Below are 13,636 nucleotides of genomic sequence, written 5' to 3'. Positions count from 1 at the left end.
TTCCTGGTATAATAATGAAAATATTTTGTTATAATGTTTATGTTGAATCATTGCTTTGTGGAAGAATCTAGCGTTCCTATCTCCCTCCCTTGGCCACTGGACTCTCGATTTTTGTTTCCACAAGATCTATTCTTACTACCTCCTTTCCTCTATCCAAGTCAGCAGTTGTCCTTCTTCATCCACTAAGGATTTTGAATGGTGATTTGCTACTATCTGTTGTTGCACCCTTTTCATCCTAGCCTGTAGCAATTCTTGATCTTTCTGAATATTACCAGGCATAGCTGGAATGTATGAACTTTATTCCTCCCTTTTTTTTGTACCTAATCTCCACCATTCCTTAAGTTTTTCTAGGAAGGTAGGATCGTGCAGCCAGAAGGCTTCAAACCATAATGGTATCTTATTATGGCCTTGTTTCATGTCTACTTCTAGAATAATTAGCCAGTGGTTTGATCCCATGCATAGAAATATTTACACTTCATAATATACATATCCACTTATTAAATTCTTAGTTTCTAAGAATCTATCTAAACTTGACACGATTTGGTGGGTTCCTCCTCTTCGGTTATTCCAGGTTTAAGTTCCATTATTGGTGGGGATATATAAGACATGGAGCTCTTCTTGTAAATCCCTGAATTGCTCCATTTCTAGTTCTTCCCTTCATATCCCTCCTTCTTTCCTCCAGTGAGGTTATCAAATTCAAATCCCCTACTATTAACCAAAGCTTTTCCACACGCATTTGGCTTAGTTTCCTAGTTCTTTATATAAGGTCTTCCTTCTCTCCAAGAGTATGAAGCACATATACTACTGAGATTATGATCCATTCTTTAGTCCCTATATTCCATAAGTGGCCAGTCAAGATGCACGACATTTTGATCTAGTAATTTACCATTACCTTTGCTGGGTTCCATAGTATGGTGATTCCCCCTACACTTCCTTTTTCATTGAGTGCTACTACTTCTTATCTTAGTCTCATTTTCTATATGATCTCCTCTAGTTTTTCTCTTGTTACCTTTGTTCCTTGGAGGAGAACTACTTGAGGCTTTTCCTTTCTCAACTAAACTATAGGTACCTCTATTTTCCGTCATTGTCAAGGCCCCTTATATTACATGATAGCACTATCATTGGTTAACTCTATTAAGTTGTTGGAATGTCACTGATAGTGGTACTACCCTTCCAATTTTTATCAGCATCTCTCCCATTATTTGAATTGACTCCGGCAAATTTTTGCTCCCTCTTTTCTTGCCTCATTTACTTCTACTTTGTTGTTCCTATGGATTTTCTTGTTCCATGCCAAGATTCTCTACTATGTCTACTTATCTCTGTCCTTGGTTAACCTTGTATTAGTGGAAGTTTTCCTTGTACAATTTCTTTTGGTCCTCTAGGATGAATATTTTATCCAAATTCCTCCACCCATTTAAACAACCTTTTCAACACATCCTCTTTGATGCTTATCTCCCCCCCCCCCCCCTGACTGCATCTACTTCCATTATGGCAAGATCTATTTGTTCCTGCTCTTATTTTTCTGACAGATCTATTTGGGCTTTCCTCTTTGGGGTTGTTTTTTATTTACCCCGACTTCTCTCGTTTTCTTTGTCCTTATAATCCATTGTTTCTATCTCATTTTCTATTTCTTCTTCTTCTTGCAATAGCTCATATCTATTTTTGTTGGCTATTTTCTTTTGGTTGTTGTTTCTTGGATATTATTGCCCTCTCAGGGTCTTCCTCTTGTGCTTAACCTCTTTGAACCCCTTATTTACATCCAGTTGGGGTTTCGTTTGATTCTCTTTTAGATGCAGCCATTCTTCTTGGCTCATTGGGCATTCTTTGAATAAGTGGCCATATTCATGGCATCGACGGTAGCAGAATGGGATATGCTCGTAGTCCAAGGTCTGTTACCAGATTTCATCATGATATTCCAGTTCTATTGATTTATGGATGGGCTCTGAAATATTCATATACACGCACATCCTATCATATGAATTGTAACGGCGCCTTTGTGTGTTTTTTGTGATTTTGAAAAATCTTCCTATTGAGTTTCCTATTCCTTCCAAAATTTTCAGGTCCCAGAAATCTATTGGAGGACTAAAGAGTCATACCCAGACAAGGGCTGCCAGGAATTACTCTTTATCAGGGTTATAAAATTCTTCCCAATATCTCATTAACAATCCTGCATTATAATGAAATATGGACTGTTTTCGAAAACTCTTTCCTTATATTGCAGGTTTAAGAGGATTAGTGTAAAAAATCCTCTGGCTCCCAACTTGAGTTCTACATGGCCTTTTGGTTTCCATTTATGCTGGATTCGTTTTATCAGGTCTGGTCAGCAAATGCCAATTAATTTTCATATCATCACGTGATCCTTCATGTAGCTGTGGTATTTCTCCAATTTGTTTAGAGGTATTACAAATCTCGATTTCTCTGTTGCACATGGAAAATACTGCCCTCTACTTCTTGCCTGCAATCTAGCTCCAAGGGCATGGCCATTATTAGGGCCTTCTACTTCTAGGGAGCTTGGCTTCTTGTTGACTTTCCCACTTGACTCACTATTTGTTACATTCTGGTAGGAGCATATCTCCCCCCCTGAAGCTTGCATGTCTCTTCTTACTATCAGTTTTCTCTCATATCTAGTAGCTCCTCCTGTATTGTCAAGGTTTATGCACGTTTTTGAACCCTAGTTATTCTTCATCTTTTGCATAACCATGTTGACTTGGTAAAATAAAAAATAAAAAACTAAAAAAACTATTTATTTACCGTTATTATTAAAGGAAATGCATGTCATTTAACATAACCAACTATTGTTTTATGAAAGTTTATATGGAGACATAATTTTACTATTACCACTAGCTTTTGGGTTTTGGACTATTACCCTATTTTTTTTAGGATTTATGTAGGGGAACTTCATTTTGAATGTTAAATTCTTTTTGAGTACAAAAATTCATGAAAAATTTTCAACATTTGGTTTCTATTTACACTTGGTAACTCTGAAGTTAAAATTGATGTATGCTAAATGTTAACTAGTATAGATACATCTTAAGCGCGAATCTAGCAAGTGTTTAAAAGGATCAAATATTCTCTCTTTTTGCCTCTTTATGGTTATATATATACACCATGTGCAAATTTTCAGTCTAACTTGAACTTGCAATTGCAAAACCAAAAAATGTTAGATTTTAGACAAAATTGATCTAAAAATAAGCGTGCCATATATATATATATATATATATATATATATATATATATATATATATATATATGAATAGTTCAATTATCTGAAATATTTTAGACAAAGAGTGAAATATTTTTACCATATCTTCTTAATTCATTATAATATAAAAAATAACCAAGCCAATATAAGCCAAAATGTTGAGTGTGCAATACTTTATAACATTTTTAATTAAAAATAATCAAATGTGTACATTCGTTTTTGTTTTTAATTATATTATATTAATTCTTTTTTATAGATAATACTTTATTTTTATCTTAAAATGGCATGTGCCAACTTGAGGTTGAGCACAAAAGGAATTACACAAATCGGGGAGCAATACTAGGGGAGAAATACCATACAAGGTGGGTTCATCTTGTGGGATATATATTAAGCAAAAAATGACATAATATATTGAGAATATAGTGGGGCTAAAGGGTTTTTATATTGGCATATATAAAAAATGGAACTCAAATGTAATGAAAAAATATAAATGGGTATCAAAAATGTTAATAAAAAAATGGGTACCTACAATATTTAGTGAAACTAGGGTTTTTAAAATTGGGAAGGTATATTGCATTCGTATTGCTAGGGGGTTAAATAATGTAATTTTTAGAGGTATTTTCCAATATGTAGTCAAATTAAGGGTAATTTTTAGTATGCCATGAACACACATGATATGTTAGAGGTTAATTAAGTCAAGCCCTCATGTGCACATCTCCCTCATACTAATTTTCCCAATAACTAATCTAGCAAGCAAAGTGAGAGTTATTTATGTTTTATAATATTTATAATTAAAACTAACCAAATATATATACTTATACAGAAGGAATTACACTTCTTCCTCATACCAAACTAAAGAATGTGCTACTAGGGCCAATAAGATATATATATATATATATATACACACACACACACACACATATATATATATATATATATATATATATATATATATATATATATATATAGATATATATATACATATATATATATATACATATATATATATATACATATATATATATATATATACATATATATATATACATATATATATATATATATATATATATATAGATATATATATATGACATTTTTTGACATATTTTTTTGGTACCTAAAGGAAATTACAGTATAATAAATTGAATTAAATTTATTTATTATGTTTATTATTTTCTTTAAGGAGCTAACATTATATTTCATTATTACTATTTCTTAATGTACTCTTTTATTTAACAAGGTATTACAACAGTTTCCTCATATTTTCACTATTATAATATTATTGCTAATATTATTAGTTATTATAACTTTATTATCAAGTTTAGGACCATTAATAGTTGGTTGAGGGAAATTAAATGTAATATCAAACTTAAGTAATGATGTCCCTTATTCCATACCCTTTTGGCATATGAATGATAAGTTAGAATAGTGTATACCCTTTTGGCATATAGATTTATAAGCTAGAATCATGTTTGGTAGATGTAGTTCCCCCAACACATAGAGTCTAATAATAACTCTTCACCTTTATGTTGACTGTATTATTCTTTTGGCAAGGAGTCAATACAATATTGGAAAAACTAAGAATCCTAAAATATTTCTACTCCAAAATGGATATGACTTAATTGTTAGAAATTTTAAATGGAGAGATATAAAAAATTACATATATTTACTAAGAGGAAAAACTTAAAACCAAGAACATTATCAATATGCAAACATTAACATGGTTCGTAGAAGATTTATCGATGGAACTATGCATTGACTTAATTGTTAGAAATTTTAAATGGAGAGATATAAAAAAATTACATAGATTTACTAACAGGATAAACTTAAAACCAAGAACAATACATACTCCAACATTAACATAGTTGATATAATATTCTTGGATGGAACTATATATTGGTTAGCCATTTCCTATGTTTCAGGTGGACATTCCACCAAACATCAGGGACCAGAGAGTAATATTTGGTACCTGACGATGGGTGGAGTGTTCACCCAAAAATTAGACATGATTAAAGATCCAATACATAGTTTGATACAGAAATATTCTACAAATATGAACAACTATGAAAAAATTCACACTCTTATTAATCCAATTTTTATCTATGAAAAAATTCAGCATAACAGAATTCCATTAGATCCATTGTTCGAGGCCACCCAAGTGAGTCTTCACTTCTAAGATCCCTTGGCCTACATTTCAATGAAGTCTTTCAATCCGTTTAAAGACTCCATCAGACGAATTCCATGGCAAAATTATCATTGGAAACCAAAAGCCATGGGCCCAAAAAAACTATTGTTAATATGGTTAACTTTGACTCTATTTTTAAGTCATGCTTATGTAACATACCCCTATTAAACCTTGACTTGGGGTTTCGTTAATTAATTCTAATGAAACTTGCAAAGTGAGTCAGCCCCACTTACTTTGGGCCTTACCCCCTTCAAAGTTTTTAGCTAGGGTATATGTTAACCTTTAGTTCCCCCTATCACCTACATTTAACCTAGGCTTTACTCCCAATTACCCAAGGGTATGTATTCCTTAACAGGTCTTACAACAATATGCCCATTTACATGAAACAAAACTTTGACTCCATTATAATATTTTTCTTTTTGTTGTTGTTGTTGTAATATTAGCACATCCTCTTGCGTTCACACACTGGCCCATTTTCTTCAGCTATTCTTTACATTAACCCACACATTTTTGTCTTTAGGTGGGATGATGACAATTCCATTATTTGGCTCAGAGGAGACACTTTCTTCCAAGACTCTCTTACACTATAGCATGCAACCACTTTACGATCCTCCTCACACAAGCCAACTACCTTCTCCTATGCCAATCATAGTTATTTGCACATTACCTTCTCCTATGCCAATCTTAGTCATTTTCACATGTTTTTTTGGAGCTTTTAAGAGGTTGAAGGATCCTTCTCACTCTACTACCTTTCAATCACAACATATAGTGCCCCCTGAGATGCCCTTGATAACACACAATTGAACACAAGTGGCTTGAGCCTGTTAGAAGATTCCCTTGAGCCTTTGATCCTTCAAATCTTGATTATCTATGTGGACGTTTAGCTAGATGTGTCTGTGGATATATATAAAAAAAGTTATGGAGATTTAATGATAGGAAAAACTTAAAACCAATAACTTTATCAACATGCAAACATTAACACAATTTTTTATCCTAGGAAAATCCTAATTCCAACGAAAATCCGTGGCTAACAAAATTTCATTAGATCCCTTGGCCAAAATCATAGCCAAGCATGGCTCAGTGAGCATTCACTACTCACATCCCTTAGATTACATTACAATGAAGTCTTCTTATCATTTTAAAGGCTCCATCATATGAATTATATGAGCAACTTAGAAAGCATAACCAAAAAAACCATGGGCCCAACACCACTATTGTCAACCTAGTCAACTTTGAATCTATATCCAATTAAAATTTACCTAACATTAATATTTACAAAGCTAATTCATGAAAATTAAATCCAAAGCAATTATGTATGATACTATCATATCTTAAAAAAATTACTTGGAGGAAATTCCTTCATACAAATATCATGGAACCGATATCCATCACATGCTCAGTTGGAAATATAGAATTGAGAAAAGGAGAAAAAAATACTATATGATTAAAAACAATTGTAAATTGGTAGATATTTTGATATGGGATAAAAAGAAAATCATATTTTCTATTCCCATCGATCCTGTTATTTTATATGGATATGAGGCTTTCGATTGCAATACCTCCAAAGAGTCGTTAAGGAATATAGAACAAATATAAAAACAATTGTAACCTACAATGTCAAGCTTAGAGGAAATACTCCATGTTTTGTCTTCATGATACAAGAAAACCTTCCCCCCATTGAAATCATGGGTATGATTAGGTATGTTATGTATAAAAATAAATTAAACAACAGAGAAGCAAAGAGGTTTCCTAAAATTGCTTCTAACTCTAGCCAAAATCATCATATTTAGCTTAAGAAAAGATGGTATAAGAATGCCTAGTCTGGATAAGGATTTCTAGCCTTGGCTATACCATTGGGGGCTAAAAAAAGGGAACATTTTGTGGATTAAGAATAATATTAAAAATATTATTACTTCAAAATTTAAGGAGACGCTAAAGGATGCTAAAGAGTTAAAGGGGAGAAGGAAACTAAAATATTATAAAAGTGTGATCAACCCCAATCTCAAAAATCAAAAAAATCTCTATGAATTCATTAATGTTAACAAGAAATTAACATTATAGTAAGAAAAAATTATCATAACGAAATTGGGCGTTGGCTGATTCCCAAAATGACATCGGATGAAAGAGTTTTTTACTCTCGTGAGACTAATGGAATTGAAGATGGAAAGCACTTTCTCTTGATTGTCTATCTTATAGTCACATTTGATCTAATTTTCAAAATATTTCTAGTTGTACCAGCCTTCTTGTCCTTTTAGTTCAATCAAACTAGTGATTTTGGAATGCTTCTCTTGATGCTTTTTTAACGTAGAAAAAAAATACTAAAGAGTTTCCAATAATCTTTTACCTACTTAAAGGTTGATAAATCATATTTATCTTAGTAGGCGTTAATCATGATTATAATATATAGCTATATTCTATGTTTTTTTTAGTTTTTTATTTCAACTTGTAACTTTTTAAGATTTTTATTATTGATTTTTTTTTTTAATATAATTCTTTCAAATTGTCTAATATCATGATAAATAAATGAATATAATATCAATGAATCTATAGTATTGACTAGAGAGATTGAGATATTTGCTTCTATGTCTTTATTCTTTAGAATCATTTTTTGTTTTTCTTTGTTACTTAATGTGAGTCTCTAGATGATTGGTAAGTCTACCCTGTAGGTTGAGTAATCACGATCCAGAAACATCTAAGCTATCCAAATCATAAAGATCACACCTAGCCTAAATCACACTAGCCCTTAACATAGTTCGATTTTTGCGCATTAAATTTAAAAGCTATGACCTTTTCACCATAAAACACTTTAACATAATGCATTATGACCATTTATTCTATACCCTCCCTCACCTTGAATTTTCTAATAAAAACCAATCCATATATTAGATGGAGAAACAATTTCATCAATAAATAAATATTTTAAATGTAGCCTCAACACGTTTTAGAATAGTATAACCTAACCTACTGAAAACAATAACCCCGCACCCGTTTTGACGATATAACGATAAAACATTTCAACTATTTAACACAATCCCTTAATCTCGATTAAGTACATGTGCAATCTACACCTGATTAGTTCAAATCTAAGCATGGGTCCCACACTGAGAATAAAATGAATGGTTCAAACCCTAAGAATGTGTTCCAACCTATGTTACACAATCCTGATTACAAAATTTTATAAATAAGCAAATCCATCTTCTACCGAAACACAAAACCTGACCCAACATAGAATCAAGCTAACTATTATATATATATGACAGACATTCCTGACATGATGCCCTGAAATATCCAAAAGTAATATTTATTTTGTTTGTAGAATACACACGGGACATCCAACAGTAGTATTTATTTAGCCTGTAAACTGCGTACAGGCTGCTTGCCTAATACAGCACGAAAAACATATGGTTCAAAAGTAGATAATAGACTATGGAAAATATGTAGAGCGTCCCATCAATGACTCAGCCAAATGTTTTGCAGGGCCGGTTGATGAAACCCAAACGATTCTTCTCTTTATCATACAATATATAGAAATTGTTCTGCTGAATGTTTCCTATGATGACAGCGGGTCCATTAGCAGCACTGCCACCATAATCCACTGCCAGGCAGACTGCACCAGAACTGACAGCCTTGAAACTATTCTCTTCAGGAAGTACCATGTCTGAGCCACCCTTGAAATGGAATACAAATTTAGGCCACCGAATATTCTTTAAACCAGACACATTGTAACACAATACCAAGTCACTATCGGCTTCATCTATAGGAGATCTTGGATATCCAATCTGAGAAGCAAATGCATCTAGAGTCTGGTTATAGATTGGTTCGGGAAAGACAGTGTTATCAGAGCCTGAATCTATTATGGTTCCACCATTGCCTTGGCTGTCAAATGACAACAAATTGGAGGGCAGTGTCAAGCGCTTTCCACCAATGCTCACTGCTTGGAGGTCAAGGTAATAGGAAGAGAAAAACAAAGGGTCTACTGGGTTAAAGAGAAGGGGAGTGTAAGTCAAAGGGAGATCCCTGGGAACCGCCTTGTTACCCAGCACTATTTTGCTGCTGTTGCTTCGATAGTCAAGGCAATACGCAAATTTATCACCAATAAGAGGAGCAAGCTGGGAAGGCATAGACAGTCCTCCTCTAGCAAATCCTGCAATACCAGCAACCCCGAACGAAACCACTGAACATCCAATTGCGAACCGCTTTATTTCTCGGCTTCCTCCGTCTTCCAGTGGCAAAGTCAAGGTGTCACTCAGTAGACGCCCCGTCGCGTTTCCCGTGCCATAGGTCAGTTTAAAATGTGGACAAATCCGCGAGCACTTCTGGAAGCTTTCGATGCAGCCCTCATTCTCGCACAGATCTCTGCACTTGGGATCTGCACACTTCACAGGCACATGAGAGGATGACTTTCTTGGAAGAAAAACCGTTCTGTATCCTTTGCAGTTGTTACATGTATAACTTGGGGTGCAGGGTGCCCACACCACATCACTGCCCGTGTCCATTAGGAGCAATACATCCTGTGCAGGAGTACCCACCGATAATTTGATATAATACTCGACGAAGTCGCTGGGATAGTAGAGAGGCTCCTCCACTGTGATCTTCTTTATAGACCCGCTCTTCATCCTCATCTTCATGTGGAGTGTCATGGAGACTCCATTCATTTCATGCTTATTCTCTTGAGACAATGTTGCAGAGAGCTGCAGTGGGAGGATAATCAAGAACATCAGCTTTAGCTGGGAGGCCACCATGGTGCGAATTCTTAGGGAAAGGCAACCGGGGAAGAATGGGATTGAAGTGGGCATTGTTGAGTGTTCAATATTAATAGGCACGTTGGAAATTACATAGGGTAAATACTCAGATAATGTGTCTAACGGCGATGATACCAATTGGCCAAATGAAGTGAAGGTGAAGTGTAAACTTTAAAGTAAAGCTGATGGTGACTGGTCTATGGATATATACTTCTTGTCCGCCACAAAGTAGGCATTGGATTCCACTATCCTCGGTCTGAGCCAATGCAGGATATCAATCATTTGAACAGCTATAATTGATTCATTTAAAAGGTTAGTTGGATAATAGTGTTAAAATATTTTATTTACTTCGTTAGGATTTTAATTTAATCTAAATCTATATTAAAAAAAAAATACAAATGGAGAATGTGTTTAGATATTGCTAAATTTAACTGTGCATTCCACGTGTTAAATTTAGCTTTCTCGGAAAAAAAACGGTTAAAAAAAGTTTTGTTTATAAAATTTGTACTTAAAAATATCTACCTAATAAATATTAAAATATTTTATATTTGGAATATCAATTAGAGATTGATATTCTTTTATCAAATGTATAAAAGAGATTCTAATTTTAATATTCAATTTTCAAATTGATAAGGTTAAAATATTTTATATTTGGAATATCAATTAGAGATTGATATTCTTTTATCAAATGTATAAAAGAGATTCTAATTTTAATATCTAAATTTTAATATTCAATTTTCAAATTGATAAGGTTTTAATTAGAGGATAAGGTTTTAATCATAGGTTCAAATTATTAAAAAATGTCAAACCCTATTTTGATAATATATCATTTTTTCTTTTTATTGTAAATATGTTTTAGCTACCAGAATAATGTAAAACCCTATTGTGATAATATGTCATTCTTCTTTCTTGTAAATATCTTTTAGGTACCACAGTATATATTTTATTAGAGCCTTAGTTTCCATGTAAAGGATGTTCTAATGGAAAAAAGTGTATAATAAGTTTCTATTGAAGATAACTGGTCAAATTACAACATTTTTTTTGGACATACGTTTTTGTTACTAAATGTCAACTATGTGGAAAGCCTTTTAAACAAGTTTAGAATCATTATAGTTTCAATGACTTTAAATGTCTTTAACAATGTAAATTGTAAGAACATGTGTGCAAATGTATGGCCATGAAAGCTAACTTCAACAAGTCATAAAAGATGTAAAATGAGTATTCTACTAAGTTTATATTTAGTAATATGTTATATCACTTCCACATTTATAAAAACATACTTTCATATTGAGTTGAAGAACTTATTATTAAGCACTAAATATATATTTAGTAATATGTTATATCACTTCGAAATTTATAAAGACATATTTTCATATTGAGTTTTGTTGGGTTATGTTATATTCTTTACATGTAGTTAATAGGGGGTTTGAGGGGTACCCGTAACCCCACTTTATGGGGTCCGGGGTAGTGCCCCAGAAAATTTTGATTTTGGACCCTATGTTAAGTTGGGCGGACCCACCTATGGTTTTGTACCTGATTTTTGCACATGTTTTTTTTTGACGCGATGGTTTTTCGGTCCATGGTATTGGATGTGATGGTTTTCGGTCCATGGTATTGGATGCTTTGGCATGTATAAATATGTATTATAACATTGAAAGGAACATTTTGAAAAATCAAGCTGGTAGTCCCGGTTTTGGGATCTAGGGGAAAATCTCTATGTATATGGGTTTTATGTGCTATGATCTCACATTGTTTAATTTCTGTGTTTTAGAATTCATATGCAGGTAATTTCTGTACAGGGTTAAAACCTACATTTGGTATCAGAGGTATTTTTGGCTTCAAGGGGGTGCCTTTGTTGCTGAGGGCTTTCGCTCGGGCCTGTGGTAGACCCTGTTCAGTGGGAGATCTGCGAGATCGATTTTGGTGGTGAAAGAAGATGGCGAGCGGTGGAAAGATAAAGATCGAGAAATGTAATGGTTAGAGTTTTGAGTTGTGGAAACTCAAGATGGATAATCTGTTGGTGGATAAAGATTAGTGGATCATGGTAGATCGAGGTACTAAACCAATGGGAGTAACCAATGAAGAATGGAAGAAGTTGGATCAGAAGGCAAAGAGCACAATACGATTGTGTGTCTCAGATTTAGTATTGCTGAATGTATCAGGGGAAGCTACGACAAAGGCTTTGTGGGACAAGTTAGGGACTTTGCACCAATCTAAGTCTCTGGTGAATAAGTTGTTCCTGCGGAAAAAGTTGTATAACCTGAGGATGAAAGATGGAGACTCAATGACAGAGCATTTGAATGCATTTAATACTGTGGTAAGTCAGTTAGCATCTATTGATATTAAAATTTTAGATGAAGATAAGTGCATCAGTTGTTGTTTTCTCTACCAGAGTCATGGGATAGTCTGGTTATTGCAATAGGTAGCAATGCAACTGCCTTGAATTTTGATGAAATAGTCTCATCCTTGCTGATGGAGGAGATGAGACGGAAAAATATGGAGAGCCAAAATGGTGATGCCTTGTCTGTACGAGGGCGGACCCAGAACAGAAACAAAAATAAGTCATCAAGTGGGAGATCTAAATCTAAAGGGAGATCTAAATCTCTAGTAAAACCTGTGAAGGTGGTGTGCTAGAAATGTGGAAAGGAAGGGCACTACAAAGGGACTGTAAATCTAAATCTCCTGACAAAGGAAAAAGATCTGATGATACTCCTTCTATAGAGGCGAAAACCACCTCAGATGAAGGTGAGGATGTGTACTTGGCTTCTTCAAGTACAAATGTAGATCATGAGGCATGGTTGATTGACTCAAGTGCATCCTTTCACTTCACTCCCCATAGAGAGTGGTTTTGTGAGTGTGAGAAATATGATGGTGGTGATTTCTTCTTGGGGGATGATAGGAAGGCTAGAATCATTGTTCGCGGAAAAGTAAAGTTGAAGTGGCAAGGTGGAAAGGTCAAAACACTTCCAGGTCTTCTACATATTCCTGCATTGGCTAGAAATTTGATTTCTGTAAGAAAGTTGGATGATGCAGGTGTAAAAATAGTGTTCAAGAAGGATACCTGCAAGAAGGTTCGGGAGCACTAGTATTGATGCGGGAAGTTCAGACTAGAACTCTGTACAAGCTGCAAGGCAACACTATTGTTGATGGGTGCAACAGTTTTGTGGTTCCTGAAAGTGGAGCAGAAAATCTAGTCGTCTCTAGAGAGAGGACCATGCTGTGGCATCAAAGGCTTAGACATATTGGAGAGAAGAGCCTATGAGTACTTCATGGTAAAGAAATGGTAGAAGGTATGAGTAAAAACTCTTTGGATTTTCATATCTGTGAAAATTGTGTATATGGGAAGCAGAATCGGGTGAGTTTCCCCTTTAGAAATAAGAGGGTGAAACAGATATTAGAGCTTGTGCACAGTGATGTGTTTGGACCTGTGAAGGCTCCATCACTGGGTAAGTTTGTGTACTATGTATCATTTATAGATGACTTCTCAAGGAATACATGGATATATTT

General features: G+C 34.1%; 1 protein-coding gene across 1 annotated transcript; it reads right to left on the bottom strand.

Annotated features, from left to right (window-relative positions):
- Positions 1–8,845: 8,845 nt before the first annotated feature.
- Positions 8,846–10,129, bottom strand: LOC149145308 (aspartyl protease family protein 2-like). Its single transcript, XM_089452406.1, has one exon. The coding sequence runs from the start codon at positions 10,127–10,129 to the stop codon at positions 8,846–8,848; it is 1,284 nt and encodes a 427-aa protein (XP_089308532.1).
- Positions 10,130–13,636: the final 3,507 nt, after the last annotated feature.

Source organism: Pinus tabuliformis, chromosome X (assembly GCF_031772625.1).
Source record: "Pinus tabuliformis cultivar Carrire ecotype Pingquan chromosome X, CPIR1, whole genome shotgun sequence".
Taxonomy (NCBI): Eukaryota; Viridiplantae; Streptophyta; class Pinopsida; order Pinales; family Pinaceae; genus Pinus; species Pinus tabuliformis.
This window is presented reverse-complemented; position numbering and strand designations above follow the sequence as displayed.